The following is a 23220-nucleotide window of genomic DNA, read 5'->3' as shown; positions in this document are numbered from 1 at the left end:
TTTGGCCACTGGACCAGCCATGTCTCTCAGCGGAGCCTCGGAGCGCAACGTCCCGGCCACCAAGATTGAAATTACTGTGTCGTGCCGGTGAGCGGGCCATGCTAGGGAGGGCTTAAGTGCTGGCAATGCCTCAGCCCCACGCAGCTGTAGGCTCGGTGTGGCCAGGGGGCTAGACCACAGAGGGGGCCACCACAAGCGGGAAACAGAACCAAGGCTGAAGGCGGGAGTCATTGACAGGATGCGGGGGGGGGGAGGTCTCCCTGTGCAGCCCCACCCTATAAAAGCGGGCTCGAGCCTACCAGCTCAAAAAGGTGGGCTGCAGGGATTTCGTAAGAGCTAGACCACAAGGGGCCAAAGTTCTGGGGCGAACCGCCTTCCTGGACCCTTGGAGACAATATGAGCATATATGCAGCCAACTGGCAGAGATTTCTGGTGTTGTCCCGAATGCTGACAGTGTGGACCCCAACATTCACTGGGGATAGTGATAGGGCGGAAGTACGATCTGAACCCCATGTCTCTTCCAGATGCCCAGTTTAGGACTGTGTCAGGTGGCGGGCTGCAGAATGATCTAGCCCTCTGTCCGTCTGTTTGTTGCTTTTCTCTAGAAATCTGCTAGACCTGGACACCTTCTCCAAGTCGGACCCCAGTAAGCGGCTCCAGGGCCTGGAGGAGGAACCCGGGGTGTAGGAGCGGGTGGGGCGGTAAGGGGTGCGGGCCGACCTGACGAGCTTCCCTCCCCTGCCCCCACCCGCAGTGGTGGTGCTTCACACGCAGAGCCGGGCCAGCCAGGAGTGGCGGGAGGTGAGTCCCAGAGTCCCAGCCTAGCTCAGGGCCGCTCCCGGGAACCTCCAGCCCGGCTGCCCGTGCTCATCCTCCGTCCCCCCGCCCAGTTCGGACGAACGGAGGTGATTGACAACACTCTGAACCCAGACTTCGTGCGCAAATTCGTCCTCGACTATTTCTTTGAAGAAAAGCAGAATCTCCGCTTCGATGTGTGAGGCTCCTAGAATCCTGTCTTGGTCTACCGCCCCTCCTCCCAAACCTGGATCAGTTCGGAAGTCTGCCTGGTCCCCACCCCCATCCCCACCTTCCTACCTGGCTCCTCCCCCAGGCCCAGGACCCTCGCCAAAGGGCTTCGCTCTGGTCTTAACTCCGCCCCCACACCCAGGTTGGCTCCGCCTTAGAAAGGTTCCAACCCAAGCCTGACCCTACCCACAACCCTGCCACCTAATTTAGCTCCACCCCAGGCATGACCCTCTCGACCCTTACACACATGTCCCAAACCAGACCCAGGTTCAACTGGGGTCTACTGCCCCTCTTTTCACCTATAATTTTAACCAAGACTGAACCTAACCTCTTCAGACTTTCTCCCACCCATCCCCACCCCACACCGGTTCCACTCTCTTTTCCAGGTACAACGTTGACTCCAAAGCCAACATCTCCAAACCGGTAAGCCTGCAGCGACTGGCAGGTTGCCTGGGCACACAGAAAGGCTAACCTATCAAAGGACTTCCCTCCCCACCTCCCAACATCCTCCACCAGCACACCAGCCCTTCTTAGGTCCTGGCCCCTCTGGCCTCCCTCCCACCAACCCCAACCCTAGCTCCTCCCTTGGTCTGCTCCAGCCTTATTCACTGCTGTTCTTCCTTCCCTGCCTACCTCCTGGAACCTGAAGAAGGTGAGAATTTGATTGGGAGCTCATCAAGAAGCAGAAAACATGTGGGGCTGTGGCCCTGACAATGGCCCTCTGTCACCTGCACTTCGGAGTTATCTTGGTCAAGAGCAGCAGCATCACCGGGTGGGCTTGGTTGGCACTCAGTGCCCCCCTCCCCAATCTGGCTGACTCCCTATCTTGGCACAGGATTTCTTGGGACAAGCGTTTCTGGCCCTCGGAGAAGTGATTGGAGGCCAGGGCAGTCGAGTGGAACGACCTCTTACGTGAGCTGAAGGGAAAAGGGTCCAGGGAGGGAGGGTCTCTCTGAGTTTACCCTTCCAGCAAGATTGCTGGCAGAATGGCTGGTGGGACTGCAGAGAGTGTCCCAACAGGAGCTTTGCCTAGCTCCCTTACTCCTGTAGAAAGTTGGACTCTATTCAAATCAATCTCAGGCTGGACCTGTTTCCTCTTCATTCTTTTTCTAAGTTTGATTCGATGTTTAAAGCTTTCTTCCAAGCCCTACTCCATCGGGAAGCTTCCTGGAATAGATCAGATCCTCAGGTCTTGCCACTATACCCGCTCACTAGACAGTGCATTAGCCACATTCCAAAGCCTTGCCCAGATTCTGCCCCTGGACAAGCCTCTGTCACCCACTGTTTAATGGGCTAAATTAAGCCAGTTGGAGGGAGGAGGTGGAAATCAGTGCAAAACAGACAGTAGACATAGGAAACAATATATGGAGAGAGGGATCAAAGAAGAGGGATGCAGGAGAGCTGGTGGAAGAGACATCATCTTCAGTCATTTGGGCAGCTGGAAGGCTAGTAACCCTGGAGCAGTACCTGAAGGTGAAGAGTGAGTTCTGTAGACATAGAGGAAACAAGCCTAATCAACCTACATCAGAGCAAACCGGCCAGTGTGGGTGGAGCCAAGAGAGGGACAGGGCAGGAGGCAGTAGATTAGGAGGTTCCCAGTCAGGCCCTTTTAGCTTTCACTCTGAGATCCAAGCTATGTGAGGTTCTGAGCATGAGGAGTGCCATCATCTAACTATGCTGACCACTGGTTAAGAATAAACCCTATGTGGACAAAGACAGAAGCAGATGGCAATCAGAAAGCAGCCATTGTACTCCAGGGAGGAAATATAGTGGATGAGAAGCTGGTCAGATTCTGGATGTACTCTGAAGGGGGAGCCAACAGATCCAAAACCCATGAAATACAGGAGGGAAAGGAAAGAGGCCAGCAGGAAAGATGAAACTGTACTACCAATTAAAATGATTTGTTTTGGGGTTTTGGTTTTAAAATGAGTATACTGCCATGCATGGTGGCCCACCCCTGTAATCCCAGCACTCCGGATGCTGAGGCAGGATGCCACAAATTGGAGACGTGCTCAGGTAACATAGTGAGCTGCAGGCCAGGCTGTGCTACACAGTGAAACCTTGTCTTGTCAGAGAGAGAGAAACAGAGGCAGAGAGAAAATCTGAGCCAGTTTGGAGGAACTGATTCAGCATGGACTCGTGTTCTATTAGATTCCAGGGGGTTTTGTTTGTTTGTTTGGTTGGTTGGTTTGGTTTGGGTTTTGGTTTTTGTTGTTGTTTTGTTTTTCTTGAGACAGGGTTTCTCTATGTAGCCATAGATATCCTGGAACTCACTCTGTAGACCAGGCTGGCCTCGAACTCACAGAGATCTGCCTGCCTCTGCCTTCCAAATTCTGGGATTAAAGGCGTGCGCCACTACCACCTGGCATAGATTCCAAGTTTTAAGATCAGATTCCCAGGCTCACACTGCAAAAAATAAAATAAAATATTTTTTTGAAGAAAGGTACTGGAATGTAGCTCAGTGGTAGACTGTATTCTTAATATACATGTGGGTCTGAGTTTGATCCCAACACAATAAAAGGAAGAAAGAGGAGAAAGTAGAGGAGAGGGAACCAACCACACTTAATGTTGCTGCAGCTCAAATAAAATAAGAATTGGAAATTACCTTTATATCACTGCTGGCTGACAAGAGGAGGTAGAGGTTAGAGAGTTTTAGAAGGTGGAAAGGGGGCATAGGAGCCAGAGAAATTCCAAGGAGTTTTTGCTGTAAAGGGAGAAAAAGAGATGTGCATATGGCAGGCCTGGGGTCAGGGATGCGTTTACAGGGCTGCTGACACGACTCAGTGGCTAAAAACGTTTGCCACTTGATGACCCGCATGACAGAAGGAGAAAAGCAAACCCCACAAGTCACACACACACACACACACACACACACACACACAATGTAAAATGATGCTCTATGTAGCCCTACCTGTCCTGGAACTTGCTCTGTAGAGCAGGCTGGCCTCAAACTCACTAAGATCCACCTGCCTCTGCCTCCCGAGTGCTGGGATTAAAAGTGTGCACCAGCATCGCCTGGCTTAGATTCCAAGTTTTAAGATCCTAGTAATCCCAGTACTTAGGAAGCTGAGGCAAGTTTTGAGGTTCAAGATCAGCCTGGGCTACATCATGAGAACCTTTCAAGAGAAAAGAGATTTATAATTTTTTAAATTATGTTTTTAAATTAGCATGCAGAGTAATGGGCTTCATTGTATCATCTTTGTATCAATATTTAGGTTTGTAGTTTGTGACATGAGAAAAATCTCACCACATTTGTAATTTGAAGTGCCCGGGCCAGTAGAGACTGAGACGCTGGTGGAGTAAACGGAAGGGGAAGCCAGGCAGGTGTGGCAGCTCGTGCTTATAACCCTAGCTCTCAAGAACAGGACTGCCATGAGTCTGAGGCCATCCTGGTCTACATAGTGAGTTCCAAGTAATCCTTAGCTATAAAGAATCTCAAAGAAAAAGAAGGGGGAGCATTGCTGGTGTCCTTGTGCAGACAAGACTGAGAGCGGATAGTAGCTAGCAGAGGGTGAAGAGTCACGTGACACTTCATTTCTAGCAGCTGTAGGAAGGCTCAGCCATATGGGTGAAGATGCTGGTGGCAGGACAGCATGGCGGTGGGTGGACCATCTCTTCTGGTTGCTTCAGTTTTGTCAGCGAGTGGGAATCCAGGTCACTGGCTGAGAGAGGATGAGAGGAGGCCCTGATGCTTGAGGGGAGAAGAGTGACTCTTCTGTGTGACAGAACGGGAGAGAGAGGCCATGAGTGCTCAGTAGGGTTGCTGTGCAGTGGTAAGGACGAACCTGAGGTTTGTGGCCATGTGTCTGAAATGGAGACTGGTTAGATTGTGTGGCCATGCTCTACTGTGTGTGCAGTAAGAGCTAGACAGATTTGGGGTTAAACAGGGCTGCGGTTCTGCAAATTAGTATGTTAAAGTCAGAGCAGTGCTGGGAAGGAGGCTGCAGTTCAGCCTGGGTGAGAGGCCAAGGAGAGCACGGCGAGAACACAAGGCGATGCAGTCAACAGCTGGTGGTTCATTGTGCTGGGTGCAGCTCCATCCACAGTACACACCATCTGTTAAAGTCTGCAGGGTCAGGATTTGAAGGAACTAAAAAAGGTAGCTGGGAGGTGGTGGCACAAACCTTTAATCCCCGGATTCAGGAGGCAGAGACAGGTGGATCACTAAGGCCAGCCTCTACAGAGAGATTTCCAGGATGGCCAGGGCTACACAGAGAAACCCTGTCTCAAACACACACACACACACACACACACACACACACACACACACAAGAAACTAAAAAAGCAATTCCTTTTATTTGTTTATTATCTTTAATTTTTTCATTGTTGTTTGAGACAAGGTTTCTCTGTGTAGCCCTGGCTGTCCTCCTGCCACTCACTCTGTAGACCAGGTTGGCCTCAAACTCAGAGATCCACCTGTCTCTGCCTCCCAGTGCTGGGATTGAAGTCATACATCACCATGCCCAGCTGAAACAATTCATTTTATTTTATTTTGATTTGTTTGTTTGCTTCTCCAAGTCCAGGCTGACCTTGAAGTCTCTTTGTAGAGGAGACTGGCCTTAATTTCTTATCCTGTTGCCTCAGTCTCCCAAATGCTAAGACTGCAGGCATGTATCACTACATCACATTTTATGGTTATTATTTTTTATGAGACAAAGGTTTTTTAATTTTAATTCATGTACATTGGTGTTAGGGTGTCAGATCACCTGGAACTGGAGTCATAGGCAGTTGTGAGCTACCATGTGGGTGCTGGGAATTGAACCCAGATCCTCTAGAAGAGCAGCCAGTGCTCTTAACTGCTGAGCTATCTCTCCAGCCCTGAGACGAGGTTTTTATGTAGCTCTGGCTGCCCTAAAACTTGCTTTGTAAACCAAGCTGGTTGCAAACCTAGATGATCCTCCTGCTGGCTCCTGAGTACTGGTGTTAGGTGTTATAGGTGTGGCTGTCATGCCCAGCTGAGCTCTCTCACTTTAAAGATGGGGAAGTCACATAGCAAGTTAGGGCCAGGACTTGAACCCACAACTCTCCTTTTTTATTTTTTTGTTTTGTTTTTCTGTTTTTTGTTTTTGGTTTGGTTTGGTTTGGTTTGGTTTTTTGAGACAAGGTTTCTCTGTATAGCTTTGGAGCCTATCCTGGAACTTACTCTGTAGACCAGGCTGGCCTCAAACTCACAGAGATCTGCCTGCCTCTGACTCCTGAGTGCTGGGATTAAAGACATGTGCCACCATCACTCGGCTCCTTATTTGTAAGGGGGCAGGCACACATGTGCCACAGAGGTCAGAAGAAAACTTGTGGGAGTTGGTCCCCTTCTTCCACCAGGCATGTCCTAGGAATCAAACTCAGGTTGGCAGGCTGGATAGCAAGTACCTCCATCCCTTTACCCACTTAACTCACTTTGCCAGTCCTGGGGATTCTTGGACTAGCTTCCCTGAACATTCTGAATCCCTTCGGGAATCATGATTCACAGGCCTCTATCACAGGGTCCCTTAATGCTTAGGGACCCAGGCAAATCAGAAATGAGGATCCCTGGATCCACCCTTTGTGCACAGGGAAATGTCCCTTCGGGAGCCAGGAGAGAATAAAGCTTCTTTTGTCTTTTTCATTTTAAGTCCTTTGTTGTTTGGGGAGTGGAGATGGGGTTGTTACTGCTTGCAGTTTGGTCTTTTGCTTTGAGGCTTGGTCTTGCTATGTATCCTAAGCTGACCTAGAACTCACTGTGTATCCCAGGCTAGCACCAGGCTCACAGCTATCCTCCTGCCTTAACTTCATATGTGCTAGAATTATAGGCATGTGTTTCATGTCCAGTTATGTTTTGTTTGTTGAGACAGAGTCTGACTTAAGCAGCCTAGGCTAGCCTCAACGTTTTGATCCCCCTTCTCTGGCTTCCTGAATCTTATCTCCCATCTTCAAAAGGCAAAGCAAGATTTTGTATCTTGATGTAAACTGAAATTCCTCTTCTCATTCAGAACTGTCCATAACACTCCACTGTCTATAGCATCTAGCAGGCCACACCCTAGAAGCTCCCCGAGGGCAGAGTCTGGCATATCTGCTGAGTGCCCACTGGCCCCTCCCAATCTAGGACAGTGTTTGGCCTGGGATAGGCGGTCAGGGTTGTTTGAAGAATGCACCCTTCACATGTACAAGGCTTACAAATCACTTGCCTTCCAGGCACTTGTTCAGATCCTGCCATCCCCATTTCATAGAGAGAAACAATACCCTACAGGAGTCCAGCAGCTTAGAAACAATGAAACACACCCGCAGTCTACTACATGCCTTTGCCCCACTACTGTTAATGTGATACCCCCTCAGCCAGTTTGCAGCAAATCAAAGCAGGCCTTTTCCCACCAGGAGCTACTCAGAATAGAAGTGGGGCATACTTAGGGGATTGTCAGCAAATAGAAAACTGGCCCACAGAAACCCAGACTGATCACCCCAACTCTCCCTTCTCTCTGTAAGGGGCCTTTTCTGCTTCCAGGGGTGTGCCGGGCAAGAAGTGTGGAACCATACTGCTGACTGCTGAAGAGCTCAGCAACTGTCGGGTCAGTGAGGACCGCATGCTAGACCATAAACTCCTTCATTTCCCAAACTCCCTCAACCAGCTGAAGGTTCCAGACTAGTTGGGTCTCAACAGCCCCCTCTATCAATCCTTAGGACATTGCAACCATGCAACTGTGTGCAAACAAGCTGGACAAAAAGGACTTCTTTGGGAAGTCAGACCCTTTCCTTGTGTTCTACAGAAGCAACGAGGATGGCACGTGAGTCACCCCATACAGCACTGAGGCTAGGAATGAGGTCCATGCTTAATGAGTGGGAAATCTTGGGATCCTCTGTAGGTAGTGGTCTCAGTGCCACTCCAAGGAATTTTCCAGTTTCCTGCCTCCCCCCAGGTTCACCATCTGCCACAAGACAGAGGTTGTGAAAAATACACTGAACCCAGTATGGCAGCCCTTCAGCATCCCTGTGCGGGCACTCTGCAATGGAGACTATGACAGGTCTGGTTCAGTATCAGCTGCTCTTTCAGGGGACCAGGACATGAGTGAGGCTCCCTCTGAAAAAAGGATGAGGTTCTTGAGTCCCAGAATGAGGACTAGTAGGTGAAAGAGCAGGGGAACAAATGAGCGAGCAGATACAAGGATAGATGGTCAGAGGGGCAGCTAAACTGGGAATGGTTGGGTGTGTGGAGAAACTGTAAATGGGAGTATAAAGGGGTGGAGGGTGGGTAGAGGAGAAGATGATGAAAGCATAGAAAACGAACAGAAAATTCGACTGGTAGGTATATCAGCAGACGGAGAGAAGATGGGCAATTAACAAATGGAGATGTGATAGACGAGCATGTAAGAGTTGATGAATGGCTGCAGAGTGGCAGACACATGAATGGAAAGCCAAGTAGAATAGAAAAGGACAGGTAGAATGACAAGAGGATTGATGGCCAGACAGATGAATCATGGATGGATGAACAGATGATTAGTGGATGAATCAGCTGATGGATGTGCGTAAAGGAGGTGGCTGACCCAAAGGAACTACTGAGAGGGTGGTACAAAGAGTGGTGGGTGAATAGGGTAGAAGGACTGAAGGGCACCTGAATGGCTGCTTATGCAAATGAATGGACAGACATTAATATGGTGGGGTATTTATCTGAGTAGATTAACAGACAGGTGGGTGCTTGTGTGTGGTAGAGTTGGTGAATGATGGGTTGTATGGTTTGATGGGTGAATAAAGGGGTAGATTAATAGGTAATTGTATTGGCATATATATGAGTGAACGGATGGCTGCATAGCTTGGTGGATTGAACTTAATAGATGTGTGGTGACACATGTTTGTAACCTCAGGACTCAGGACGTTGAGGCAAAAGGATCTCGAGTTTAAGGTTAGCCTGGGCTATACAGCAAGGTTGTTGAAGGAAAGAAGGAAGCTCCAGAAGGAAGGAAGAAAAAGATGAAGTAAGGGTAGGTTAGGGTCTTTGGAAACAGGATGTCTGGGGTTAATATCAGCTCAGTGACTTCCTAGCTGTGAAATATTAGCCAAGATACTTAGATTTCTGGGGTGAGGAGTAGGGGGAGGATATATAGCAACTTTCTTATAAAAACCACGACAATAGTACTTACAGAGAATATTTGTTACATTAAATGAGACAGTCTGAAAGTGTTAAGAACACTGCCTGGAGTAAAGGGAGATTCACATGGCAAATACGTGTGGGGTGTGTTGGCTGTGTATGGTGTGTGTGTGTGATGTGTGTGTGGTGTGTATGATGTGTGTGTGGTGTGTATGTATGCATGTGTGATATGTGCTGTGTGTATGGTGTGTGTGGTGTATGTGTGGTGTTTGATGTGTGGTATGTGTGTGTGTGGTGTGTGATGTGTGTTGTGTGTGTGCATGTGTATATGTGTGTTTTCCATAACAACAGTAGTAACAAGGTCAGGTATGTGCATGAGCTGAATGAAAAGGTGGAAGGTTGAAAACGAGCAAGCGATAGAAGGACAGATGGATGGGGGATGACAGAGTACAGGGAAGTGGCTGGGGTGTCCCTGGGGTTTGGCATGTACACACAGCCCATGTTTGGATTTATCATGTGCATTTCAGGACAGTGAAGATTGACGTATATGACTGGGACCGAGATGGAAGGTAGGTGCATGAGCTGATGTGCTCTTTCTCCTGTGCTCACTGGAGCAGTTCCTAGACCACGTGGTACATTCACTAGGAACCTCAAAGCAGCTCTGAGCCGGAAGGGTGAAGGCAAACACACAGCTGATCTGCTAGATAGCTCTCTAGTACACTGTTTTCCAGCTTTTTCTTCCCCATCTAGCTCCACCCCCACTGCCCTGTAGCCCAAGCTAGGAACTCAGGCAGTAAAAGCTCTAGGGTTCTGCTCGGGCTCTGTACCAGCAGCTGCTGCTTACCCACCCATGGCCTCATTGCAGCCATGATTTCATCGGCGAGTTCACAACCAGCTACCGGGAGTTGAGCAAAGCCCAGAATCAGTTCACAGTGTATGAGGTGAGGGCATGGCCCTGTTATTTTGCCAAGCGCTCTGTCCTGGGCAGCTGGGTATAACTGTCACTGTGACCATCCAATACTTAGGTACTTAACCCTCGGAAGAAATGCAAGAAGAAGAAATATACCAACTCGGGGACCGTAAGTATTCCCTGGACTCGAGCCTCCCCAGTCCTGTTTTTAATCAGTGGTGACATGCATGGCAAATAACGGAGGCAGGACATCTAGGGGCACAGGTCATCTAGGACAGTAACACTGAGGATAAGGTGACACCACTGAACTTTTGTTGTTGTTGTTGTTTTTGTTTTCTCACCCAGAAAAATTTCCTATTGTTATACTTTTGCAGGATTTAAAAAAGTACCCTTAGTTGCATTTCCAAATTTAAATCCCAGGATGCACCTGACAGCTTCTCCCTTTATTCTTTCAGAGACTAAGTAGGGTGGGAGCAGCTGGGCAGGAGTGGAAACACACATGTCCTATCATGCACTTTTCTCCAAAGCTGTACTAGGTTCCCTCTTTTGCCACCTCAGCTGTGCTTGCAAAAGTGACAGGGCTGCCCTCTTGTATTCCACAGGTGACACTCCTTTCCTTCTCTGTGGACTCAGAATTCACTTTTGTGGATTATATCAAAGGAGGGTGAGTCATGGCCAAGCCAGTAATGAGTTCTCTCGCTTGTGAATGGGCAGGGCCCACTGAACTTTGCTTCTCTGAATTTCACTTTTCTCCTATGTAAAATAGGTATTTTAGTTATTATTTCAGGACCATAGCATTACTTACATTAAACTACACACAATACCCTAGTCATGAGAATAATCACTTAATTCTGCTGCAAAGTATGATCCATGGACCACCACCAGTAGCAGCAGCAGTATTTGGTACTTTGTTGATGCCATCAAGACTGCCTGGATTACTATCTGCAATTTAACATGGATTTATGTTTGGGAAATACTGATGTTGTGGGTATTGGTCCCTCAGTAATCAACCTATCTACTTCTCCACTAGGACACAGTTGAACTTCACAGTAGCTATTGACTTCACTGCTTCCAATGGTGAGCCATGGGTGAGATTGTGGGAATGGGCAGAGTCTAAGGGATTCTTTAAAGACTGGCCTAGATTCCTACCTGGGTTAAGACTTTAACTACCCAAGAAAGCTACACTATGTAAAGCCAATCCAGGATGGCACCTGGACAGGTGTGATGGAGGGAAAGTACTGGGTGCCAAGGTAGACAGAGGGTAAAGGAATATGATGGGTATCTAATCAGGTAAGGTTGAAAGGCTAGCTTGCTCAATTAGCCAGTGAGGAAATGGACAGGGTGGGAGAAAATGGAGTTATCAGGAGAGGATAAACAGATTGGTGGGTAGGTACTTACCAGGATCAATTAATAGGCAGTGAATGATTAATGAATGGACAAATAAATGAATAAATCATGGGGGAAGGATTTGTGAATGAGTGCACTAAGGGCATGTCGGTGTGTGTGGCTGTACAGGCAGATAGCTGTTGTTTTAGTTTAAGGAAGTAACAGGTAAGTGCATTAGCTAGGAGAGTCTGGCAGGGGAATGGATCCGTATGAAAAGAGAATGGAATAGACAGGGATGGCTGAATAGTCAGAATATCATAAAGATGGAAAGGAAGAGAAATGACAGGTAAGCAGGAGGCTGGCTGCCTGGATGGGTACATAGACAAGATGATACAAAAGTAGATGGACAGAAATGAGTAAATAGGCTGAAAACTGAATTTGCTGCCTGGCAGATGGGTTGGAGGATGTATGGGTAGACGTATAAAACATACAGAAACAAGTGAGAATTTCAAGAGGGGAATATGAATAGATGATGGAGTCACACACAGAATGAGGGAGTCCATAGGTAGAGGTGGATAAATGGATCGGTGGGTGGATACATACAAGGACAAGCAGGTGACTGTGAGATCTGAGCTCCTGTGTCTCTACAGGGAACCCCCTGCAGCCCACCTCACTACACTACATGAGTCCCTACCAGCTCAGCGCCTATGCCATGGCCCTCAAGGCAGTGGGAGAGATCATTCAGGACTACGACAGTGACAAGCTCTTCCCAGCCTATGGCTTTGGAGCCAAGCTGCCCCCAGAGGGGCGGATCTCTCACCAGTTCCCCCTGGTACAGTATGGACAGAGCCTACACTCAGTGCCCCTCAGATGGATGACTGCTGTTAATGTGTTGTGAAGGGCAACAGCCAAGGAGGACCTATGGCACGGTGACAGGACAGGGAGATGGGGCAGTGTGGAGAAGAGCATGCAAGGGTCTAGGGTGGGAGTGAGCTGGGATCAGAGCACCCCTGAGTGTCCTCTGTGTGAGCTCAGCTGGGCTGAACCTCATGTTTTTTTTGGCAGAACAACAATGATGAGGACCCCAACTGCGCAGGTATTGAGGGCGTGCTGGAGAGTTACTTCCAGAGTCTGCGCACAGTGCAGCTCTATGGGCCCACCTACTTCGCTCCTGTCATCAACCAGGTGGCCAGGTAAGAGGACTGGGTGGCAGTGAGGGGGGAAATGATTGGACCCAGACACAGGCAGACACACTCTGAGTGAACTTAGACTTTGGAGGGAAGGGGAAGTATTCAGTGTACAGTGATCCAGGACCTGGTACCAAGATGGTACTCTGCCTGTGCTTAGAAAAAGTATCAAGAAGCATCCTTAGCTGCTGCTTGAGAGCCACATCCCAAGCCACAAGGTGGTCTTGATGGCCCTGACTTTGTCTAAAAGAGAGAAGAGCCTGTGGGGCAGCGGTGAAGGCACCAGCTTTGCTACGAGACATAGCTGTCAACCTGGCACTAACCATGTGACCTTAAGTAACTTGTTTTGTTTTTATTTTTATTTTCTTTTCTGAAAAAGGGTCACATAAAGGCCAAGCTGTTCTGGAATTTGCTATGTTGGCAAGGCTGCCCTTGAATTCCTGATCCTCCTGCCTCTGCCTCCTAAGTGCTGGGATTGTAGGTGTGACACTACTGTGCCAGCTAGCTTAACCTCTGTCTTAGTCATTGTTCTATTGCTGTGACCATAACCAAGGAAACTCTTACAAAAGAAAGCATTTAATTGGGGACTTGCTAATAGTTCTAGAAGTCATCCATTATCATCATGGCAGGGAGCATGGCATGGCAGCACACAGGTGGACATGGTACTGGAGAAGTAGCTGAGACTTCTACATCTTAATCCATAGACACACAGAGAGACATGCTTGCCCTGGTATGGGCTTTTGAAGCATCTAAGCCCACCCCCAGAGACACATTTTCTCCAACAAGGCCACACCTCCAACAAGGCCACACCTCTTCCAACAAAGCCACACCTCTAATTCTTCAAATCCTTCTCAAAAAGAGCCACTCCCTAATGATAAACATTCAAATATATAAGCCTGTGGGGGCCATTCATTCAACTCAGCATTGGCTCTTTTGTTTGTTTGTTTGTTTTTAGGTTTGTTTGTTTTTTTATTTTTTTTATTTTATTATTATTTTTTTTTTTTTTGGTTTTTCGAGACAGGGTTTCTCTGTAGCTTTGGAGCCTGTCCTGGAACTAGCTCTTGTAGACCAGGCTGGTCTCGAACTCACAGAGATCCGCCTGCCTCTGCCTCCCGAGTGCTGGGATTAAAGGCGTGCGCCACCACCGCCCGGCTTTGTTTGTTTTTTTAAAGACAGGGTCTCAGTATCTAATCCTGGTTTTCTTGAAACTCACTCTGTAGACAAGGTTGACCTCAAACTCACAGAGATCCACCTGTCTTTGCCTTCTCAGTGCTGGCATTAAAAGCATGTGCCAGCATTGCCTAGCTCTCTACCTTCTTTTTGTCTGTCTGTATTTGGTACAAGATCTCACTATATAGCCAAGGCTAATATCTATCCCCATATAGAGTCCAAACCATTGGCCTACTCCAGCCTTCTAAGTGCTGTCATGACAGGCATGCAACACTATACCCAGTAATATTAGCTTACTTGCCGAGTTATTATGAGGTTAGGTAGTAAAAAAAGTTGTTAGATAATGATTTAAGAGGTAACAGCATAGCATCTGACCCACAGAAGGTACAGATTAGATTTAAAACTATGCAAAATTTCAGAATAAACACAAGCAATGAATGAAAACCCAGATTTACCAGTCAGTTGTGTCACACACCTTTAATCCCAGCACTTGGGAGGCAGACACAGGCAGATCTCTGTGAGTTCGAGGCCAGCCTGGTCTACAAAGCAGGTTCCAAGACAGTCAGAACTGTTACACTGAGAAACTCTGTCTCAAAAAACAAACAAAAGAAGTAAATGCAGGGGGCTGGAGAGATGGCTCAGAGGTTAAGAGCATTGCCTGCTCTTCCAAAGGTCCTGAGTTTAATTCCCAGCAACCACATGGTAGCTCACAACCATCTGTAATGGGGTCTGGTGCTCTCTTCTGGCCTGCAGGCATACACACAGACAGAATATTGTATACATAATAAATAAATATTTTAAAAAAAGAAGTAAATGCAGAAATGGTGGCACACACTTATAATTATGAGCCGAGGCAGAATGACCTCAAACTCAAGGTCAGCCTGGGCTACATATAGACATCCTGTCTCAAAAACAAGACAAATTAACCATTACACACTGAGTAAAAGAGATCTAGCTAAAGGACCTGGAGAAATGACTCAGCAGTTAAGAGCACTTACAGAGGTCCTGAGTTCAATTCCCAGCAACCACATGGTGGCTCACAACCATCTATAGTAGGATCTGATGCCCTCTGCTGGCATAAAGGCATATATGCAGATAGAGCACTTATCCACATTAAATTACCAAGCAAATAAATCCACATTAAATTACCAAGCTAGCAAATAAATAAATCTTTAAAGCAATCTAGCTAAAACAACGTGTCTCAGAAAGCTTGGAAGTAAAGGAATGGGGGAAAGACAATAAATGCAGGTTGTGGGTGTACTCAGTTGTTAGGGAACTTGCCTCGCCTGCAGGAAGCCCTGGGTTCAATCCTCAGCACTCCATAAACTAGCATGGGGAAGTAGAGTCAGGATGATTAGAAGTTCAGGTTCTTCTGAAACTACAAAGTGAGTTCAAGGACAACATGGGCTACAAGTGACCTCATCTCAAAAAAAAAAAAGTAACAACAACAAAAATATATGGTTAAAGGTTTTCTGAGAGATTTTTAGGTCTGTAAACTTCCCATTCCCTATAGAAGACTGGATTACTTTCTGGTGTATAATGAGGATATCAGTTACTTTAATTGTAAAACTAACATAATATTCCTGAAGAAAACATTAAGGTCAGGGAAATGAAAGTTTTAAATAAAAGCAGGGCATAGTGGCACACACCTTAAGTCCCAGCACTTAGAAAGCAGAGACAGGCAGATCTCTGTGATTTTGAATCAGCCTGGTCCACATAGTGAGTTCCAGGCTAGCTAGGACTACACAGAGGAATCATCTCTCAAAACAAACAATAAAGGAAAACTAAAAGACAGAACATGTTACAATCTGATCACATAGAATATTTCACAAACAATTTTTTGACACAAATTTTGGAATCTGTTCATTTCTGTTATTGTTATTAAACAGAATTCTTAGACATTATCTTGGGCAACTACACTGATTCATTCACTTATTTATTTAACAAACATTCATTTAAGGATGATTCTATCAAAAGTGTAGATTCTGGAGTAGAGTTAATACATCAGCGCTCACTCTTACTCCTCCCTCTCCCTCCCTCTCCCTCTCTCTCCCTGAGACAGGGTCTCCTTTATCCTAGACTGCAGCCTTCTGGTCCTCTGCTTTTCTGCCTTCCAGTGCTGGGATTACAGGTGTGCACCACTATACTCAATATGTGTGCTAGACAAGCTACCAACTGAGCCATTAGATCCAGCACATTGGCCATACAGTGTCATACACTGGTTTTGTGGCTTTGGTCATTTCTCTTACCACTCTGTAAAATGAGAATGCTAAGAATACTTACAATGCAGGGTTGTTATGAGGACTCGTTAGCATACGTCAAGCACTCACAAGAGTGCTTGCCCTTGGTAAGTGCTGTAACAGTAGTTATTGCTGTTCCTATTATTATCATTACCACTATTCAAAGGGCAGCTGCTGTGTGCTCAGTGCTCTGCTGGGGCACTGGGGACTCACAGATGAATCGGATTTAGTCCTTGCCCTCGGGAGCTCCCGCCTTGGTGCAGGAGACAGAAATATAAATAAATCATCACTTCTGTAAGGCAAAGCTCCCCAGAAATTTCTAGCGAGTTGCCTGGTGGCAAAAGTAAGACAGTGCATTCCCTGGGGGTGTTGGGGGGAGATGGAGGGCACAGCTGAAAGCAGTCAGACTGTGAGGGACTTTGAAGTCCAGCGTTTCATCTTACAAATGCATGCAAACTTTCTATTCTTCTCCCATTGTGTCTGTGTTTGCTCTAATTACTTTTTTTTAAAAAAGGAGCTTTGAGTGTACTTGATTCACTGGCTTCATCTACACATTTCATTTTTAAGTCCCCCTCAATACCCTCAGGGTTTGAAGAACCTCTTGGAGAAGCAGAACACCCATCTCAAAGGATGGGGCTGCATCCTAGAAGATAGGAGTACAGGTTACAGCACAAGGGCTGTGCAGCCAGGTCTACAAGGCAAGCTGGCCTTCATCAGGAGAGGGCTAGTCGACCTGGCAGTGCTGACAGCCTGTGAAAGCACTAAGTGACAAGTTTGGGAGTTGCTGGGTGCCCAGATGTAATGAAGACAGGTGATCACATGGGGAAGTATGCAGGAGCATGCCAGGGCAGACACACGTGGTCACCAGCTTCTTTTACCCTGGAGACTGCTGCTTAGTGTTTCTGAATTTCAGCTTCCTCGTTTTAAAAATAGGATAAACTAGGTGAGGTGGTGTACACCTGTAATCCCTGCAACTAAGAGTCCATGGCAATGGGATTGTTGAGAGTTTAGAAGCCAGCCTGGGCTATACAGTAATTCTAAGCCAGCCCGTACAACTATTCTGTATAGTCCAGAGAATGATCTACAGTAGCCAGACTTTTGATTTGGAATGAGAGAGTTTATTATTAAGTAAATAGCAAGGTGGGTGGATGTTATGGTCTGAGCCTTTAGAGGCAGGTAGATCTCTGTGAGTTCAAGGACAGTTGGCTCTACAAACTGAGTTTCAGGCCAGATGGGGTACCTGGTGAGACCCTGTCTCAAACAGCAATACCAAAAAAAAAACCCCACAAACAAACAAATAAAACACACACACAAACAAAAGCATATACAGCAAGCAAAATTCTTCCTGGGTGCATGCTTAGCACAAAGCTCTGTTACCTCCGTTACCACACAAAGCAGGTTTTAGTGACTATCTGTGGAATGAGCAAGCGATAAAAGATAGCACGAGGCCAGACCTCCCATGAGGATGGGCTAGGATGCAGGAGTGCACAGGGCCTTCCTCAGCCACACCCACTCTGGACCTCAGCACACCTGCAGAAGCATCTGACTCTGCACTGTCACCATGCCTTTCCCAATCTTCTGAGACCAGGGTAAGCACCAGCACTGCCTAAGAAAATGTCCTATAGTGATGGAAGTGGCCTACATCTATGCTCGCCAATATAGTATTCAGCAGCCACATATGGAAAGGGAGCCCTTAAAGGTAACTAGAGTGACTAATGATGGAATTTTTCATTTAGTTTAACTTAGTTGATTTAAGTCTTCACATACACATGTGAACAGGGACAATGCATTTGGCAGCACAGATCAATTGTTTCTAGTTCACTTAGGATGTGAGACAGAGGTTGGGGGGCCAGGTAAAGTAAGTGGATAGACTGAGGATGTCTGAAGTCCTTTTCTGGATTCAGAGATGGATGAGAGAGGAAAGAGGGTGCTGATCTACTTGGTGAATCATTACTATGATCCAGCAACTGAGAGGTGGAAAACAGGCAGGAGGATTAGTTAGTGTCTGCTTCAGTTACAAGAGTGACCCTATCTTAAAATTAGATACAGAATAGAGAGATGACAGACAAGGGCCGCAGTCAGGTCCAAAGAGTGTGGGATCCAGAAGCCCGTATGGTGGCTACTACTCTTATGGTGGCTGTAGAAGCAGGGTCTGAAATGTGACCAGGGACTCTCTGGTGGCCCCTGCAAACCTTGGTCTTTCATGCAGGGCTGCAGCCAAGATTTCAGATGGCTCCCAGTACTACGTTCTGCTCATTATCACTGATGGCGTCATCTCCGATATGACACAGACCAAAGAGGCCATTGTCAGTGTGAGTCTGAGGAGGAAGGCCTGGGAGGGAAGGGTCACTGTCCATACTGTGAAGAGGCTGAGATGTTTATTCCATGTGTATCCTAACAACTTCACCTGCCAGTTTCAGAGATGCCTATTGGCTGGTGCACACTTGCTTGTGACTCTCTAGGTCCCAGCATGATGCCACCAGATAAACCCACTAAGGAAATGAACTTAAGCAATGCTAGTCTTTTACAATCAGCCAAGAAGCATGCCTGCCCTTTGTCCCGGGAGGGCAGAGTCCCTTTTATGTTATTTTTTTTATCTGCTTTTAATTTTTGTTTTGTGACAGGGTCTTACTATATAGATCCCTATATAGCCTAGACTGTCCCGAATAATGGCAATCTTTCTGCCTCAGCTTCCCAAGTGCTGGGGCTATAGGTGTGAGCCACCATGCCTTACTAGTTTTGTTTGTTGGTTTGCTGGATTTAGAGGGTTGTTTGTTTTTGGGTCAAGGTCTGACTATGTAGCTCGAGCTGGCCTGGATCTAGCTATAAAGACCAGGCTGCTCTTGAAATCACATGATCCTCCTACCTCTCCCTGAGTCTTGGAGAACAGGCACGATATACTGTGCCTAATGTGCCTAATGTGGCTATTTTGCTGTCATTGGGGTTTGTCTTTGTTTTTTTTTTCATGATAGGGTCTTACACTGTAGCTCAGACTGGCCTAGAATTCATTATTTATTCATTATTTAACCCACGTTGCCTCAGTCCCATGTGTCTTAAGATTATAGATGAATGTCACCATGTCTGGCAGGAAAATCTTTTTTAAATAATACTGGAAATATTCAAGGTCAACCTGAACTACAGAGTGAGACTTTGTCTCAAATATACAAACAAAATAATGGATATAAATCAACTAGCTATATGTTCTACCCAAAAGCACCTGTTATGCATTCTGAGATCATCTGAACAAAAGTATCAGTATCTTTGCTCACAGGAGCACATGAGACACACAGACAGCCCAGTCACTGCCCTGTCACTGATGTTACAGCTGCTCACTCAGCCCTTCCTCTCCCCACAGGCCTCCTCACTGCCCATGTCTATCATTATTGTCGGCGTTGGACCTGCTATGTTTGAGGGTGAGTAGGATGGTGTGTGTGCATGAGGGTGAATAGGAACTGGAGAGAACAGGAGGGATCTAGGCATTAGGCCCTCCTCACAGACAGGACAGACTGGCACCTTGGTGAACTCAAACATGTTTCCTCTCCATAAACATGGCTGCTGATGTTAACACTTTCCTCTGCCTTCCCAGAATGGGACATGCAGGAAGGAAAGCATAGTAAGGACAATGATAACAATCCCACACCACTGTGAAGTGCAAGCATCAGCTCTCCCCATGAGGAATCTGAAGGGCTCTAATGGGGAAGGGGCAGAATGAGTTGGAGTTGGAGAGACCCATCCAATGATCCCTGCCTGTCTATTCTGCAGCAATGGAAGAACTGGACGGTGATGATGTACGTGTGTCCTCCAGGGGACGCTATGCAGAGCGGGACATCGTTCAGGTAGCCCTGAGAGTAGTGAAATCCAAGAGAAATAAGGGGAAGGAAAGGCTTCCAAGGAGCCACTCCCCTTACTCTTTCCTAGTCACTCCCTGTCTCCCCTCACTCTTTAAAACCTTCCTCACTCAAAGAGCAGGTTCATTTTTTCATTTGTTTGTTGCTGTTCTACTTATGAGACAAGATATTGTTAGATAGCACAAGCTGTTCTGGAACTCCTGATCCTCCTTCCTCAGCCTCCAGAATACTGGATTTACAGTACTGCAACATCACATCAGGTTCTGAACAGTTCTTTTAGGGTGGATTAAGCAGGTTGCTGTTATTCTGAAGGTTGTCGGTACAGGAGGGCCAAGTCTCGGCCCTCTAGCGGAGATGACCAGCATTACACAGACAGACCAAGAAGCAAATGCAGCTGTTGTCAGCAACAGTTGTCAGGGAAGGCTTCTGTGAGGCTGTGATGTGGACATCGAGGTGAAACCTGAGGAAGGTATCAGCTTCACAGGCAGAAAAGGAGCACGTAAGACCTGCCAGAGGCTCAGACCGGGCTAGCAGGAGTGTCTGGCACGGTGAATATCTGAGGTTTGATGGTCAGAATTCATTCTTAATTATGTATCCATCCATGTATTTATTGTTTGTTTCATTTTGTTTTGTTTTAGATAGAACCTCACTATATATGGAACTTCCTATGTAGTCCTGCCTAGCCTAGAGTTCATGGCAATCCTACTGCTTCATCCTCCTAAGTGCTAAGATTAGAGATGTTTGCCACCATGCCCAGCTCAAACTACATTGTAAAAGGACTTCTCTGGCTGTTGCCTTGTGGTGTGCTGTGGTAGGGCCAGGGAAAAACCAGGAATCCATTAGCAGCAGCAAGGATGACTGGGGATGCGTGGAGACAGAACAGTGATCATGGTCAGAAGTAGCCAATTCAAAAGATGTTTAGAGGCTGGGAAGCAGTTCCATTGGTAGAGTACTTGTCTGGTGTGCATGAGGCCAGGGTTTGATCTCCAGCACTGCATAAATCAAGTATGTGCTGGCAATCCCAGCACTCAGGAGGTGGACACAGAAGGCTAAGAAGTCAAGGTCAGGTCAGTGAGATGGGGGCATTAAATACTTGCTAAGCAAGCCTGATGAAGTGGGTTAGATTCTTGGGATCCCATGTTAGGGGAGAACCCACTCTAAAAGTTGTCCTCTGGCCGGGCGGTGGTGGCGCACGCCTTTAATCCCAGCACTCGGGAGGCAGAGGCAGGCGGATCTCTGTGAGTTCGAGGCCAGCCTGGTCTACAAGAGCTAGGTCCAGGACAGGCTCTAAAAAAGCTGCAGAGAAACCCTGTCTTGAAAAACCAAAAAAAAAAAAAAAAAAAAAAAAAAGTTGTCCTCTGCCGTCCACAAGTGCACTGTTGCACACTCATGCCGGCATTCACAATGCACATTGAATACATATAATAAGTCATAAATAATTTTTCAAATTTCAAGGCCATTTCGCTATACAGTGAGTTCAAGGCCAGCGTGGGCCTGTATGAAACCCTGCCTGAAAAAAAGAAAAAATGTTTAAGAGCTGTGCATGGAGGGGTGTGTGTGTGTGTGTGTACCTGTAATTCCTGTATTCAGAGGCTAAGGGATGAAGACTAAGAATCACATGCCAGCCTAGGTTATCTCAAAAGAATAACAAAACAAAATAAGATACTTAAGAACCTGTTTCAAGACTTGATGACTTGTGAATACAGTGATAAGGAACTGAATGGCAGCTTCAAGAATGAGTCTTAGTTTTCTAGTGACAGATGTCCCACTGACTGGGTCGGGGAAATCAGAGGAGGGGATAGAGCAAGACAATCAGTTGGTAACACTGGGCTTGGGGGATCTGTGATAACCGAATGTGTGGTTCCGGGTCAGGGTCAGGCAAAGTGGCTACAGCCCTAACTAGTTAGGAGGCTGAGACAGGAGGATCACAACACAGTGAGATCTCATCTTGAAACAAAACAAAATAAGAAGCCAAGGATAGAGGTAAATATGGGGCCCCAGGAGGTAATTCCTCCTTTTCATTTTTCCCTCCTTTTACCAACCTTCTTTCCCCAGGCAAACTGTTCCTCCCCTTCAATCGCAACAACTGTCCTTCTCTCGTTCCACTCACTCTTTCCAAGCACTCAGGAGGCAAAGACAGGTGGATCTTTCTGAAGCCAGCCTAGTCTACATAATGAGCAGCTAGGGCTACATAGAGAGACCCTAGAGGGGAGAGAATGAGTTCCGAGCACAGGAAGACCCAAAGGAATGGGAGCTGAGATGGAGTACAGCTTCCAGAAAAGTAGAAGAAAAGAGTGTGGTGTCAGGCATGGGATTTGGGCTGCAAATGTGGTCCAATGGTAGAGAGCTTGCCTTGTATACACAAGCCCCAGCACCCCACACAAAGAAGCAGGATGTATCCAGAAAGATGGCATTCAAGTGTATGGAAGCTAAAGAGACTCTCAGCAAGACAAAGACTGAAAATTATCACCCACTGCACTGATTTAAGTCTTATAGGGCTATTAATGACATTAGCAAGAGTAATTTCAGCGCTGTGTGAAGTCCAATGAAAATGAGTTGAGGGTGAATAGAAAGTGGGGTAGGGGGCTGGAGAGATGGCTCAGTGGTTAAAAGCACCGCCTGCTCTTTTAAAGGTCCTGAGTTCAATTCCCAGCAACCACATGGTGGCTCACAACCATCTGTAATAAGATCTGGTGCCCTCTTCTGGCCTGCAGGCATACATACAGACAGAATATTGTATACATAATAAATAAATATTTGAAAAAAAAGAAAGTGGGGTAGGGATAGAGTGGGTGGAAAAACAGATATAGAAAACAGCTCAATATTAAGGGAGAAGAACAGTGATACTTGGAAAGAGATGTTAGGAATCAAAGATGAATCCTGGGTGCTTCCCACTCTCTTGGCCAGAACTCAAAACTCCTTTCTTGTCTGTCCCAGTTTGTTCCCTTCCGAGATTATGTGGACCGATCGGGGAACCAGGTGCTGAGCATGGCACGACTGGCCAAGGATGTGCTGGCTGAGATTCCTGAGCAGCTGCTGTCCTACATGCGCACCAGAGATATCCAGCCACGGCCTCCACCCCCGGCCAACCCCAGCACAGCCTCAGCCCCAGAGCAGCCCTGAGGACTCCACACATCCAATGCTTAGCAGTCTGCTTACCTGCCCACCCACTGGAAGCTAAAGGCACCTGGAGAGAGATCTGGACCTCCCCAGAAGAGCCAGCTAGGTTGATCAGTGCTGGCTGACAAGTTTTCTGCCCCCTGACTACAGAAAGGCCTGGCATGATCACCACCTACCTGCCTCATGCCAATAATAAAGCTAATCTTACTCCATCTCTGTCTCATGGGTGTTGGAGAGGGAGACTAGGGGACCCAGGGCCTGAGGCCTCACCTAGAAGTAGGGAGCCAGGATAGCTTCAGCTAGGTTAACATCCATCCCAACACACTGATCCAGTCACTTC

At 47.0% G+C, this 23220-nt stretch overlaps 1 protein-coding gene across 1 annotated transcript; it reads left to right on the top strand.

Moving 5' to 3' along the window:
- Positions 1-19: 19 nt before the first annotated feature.
- On the top strand, positions 20-22883 carry Cpne9 (copine family member 9). Its single transcript, XM_038319623.1, has 21 exons — positions 20-87; positions 606-646; positions 755-801; positions 891-994; positions 1413-1449; positions 1676-1678; positions 1862-1938; positions 7502-7565; positions 7678-7781; positions 7914-8018; positions 9607-9648; positions 9945-10020; positions 10105-10158; positions 10592-10653; positions 11020-11066; positions 11966-12147; positions 12381-12508; positions 18122-18224; positions 19268-19325; positions 19675-19748; positions 22698-22883. Exons 1-21 carry the CDS (start codon positions 20-22, stop codon positions 22881-22883), a joined length of 1662 nt encoding a protein of 553 aa, XP_038175551.1.
- The last annotated feature ends 337 nt before the right edge of the window (positions 22884-23220 follow it).

This window comes from Arvicola amphibius, chromosome 2 (assembly GCF_903992535.2).
Source record: "Arvicola amphibius chromosome 2, mArvAmp1.2, whole genome shotgun sequence".
Lineage (NCBI taxonomy): Eukaryota > Metazoa > Chordata > Mammalia > Rodentia > Cricetidae > Arvicola > Arvicola amphibius.
This window is presented reverse-complemented; position numbering and strand designations above follow the sequence as displayed.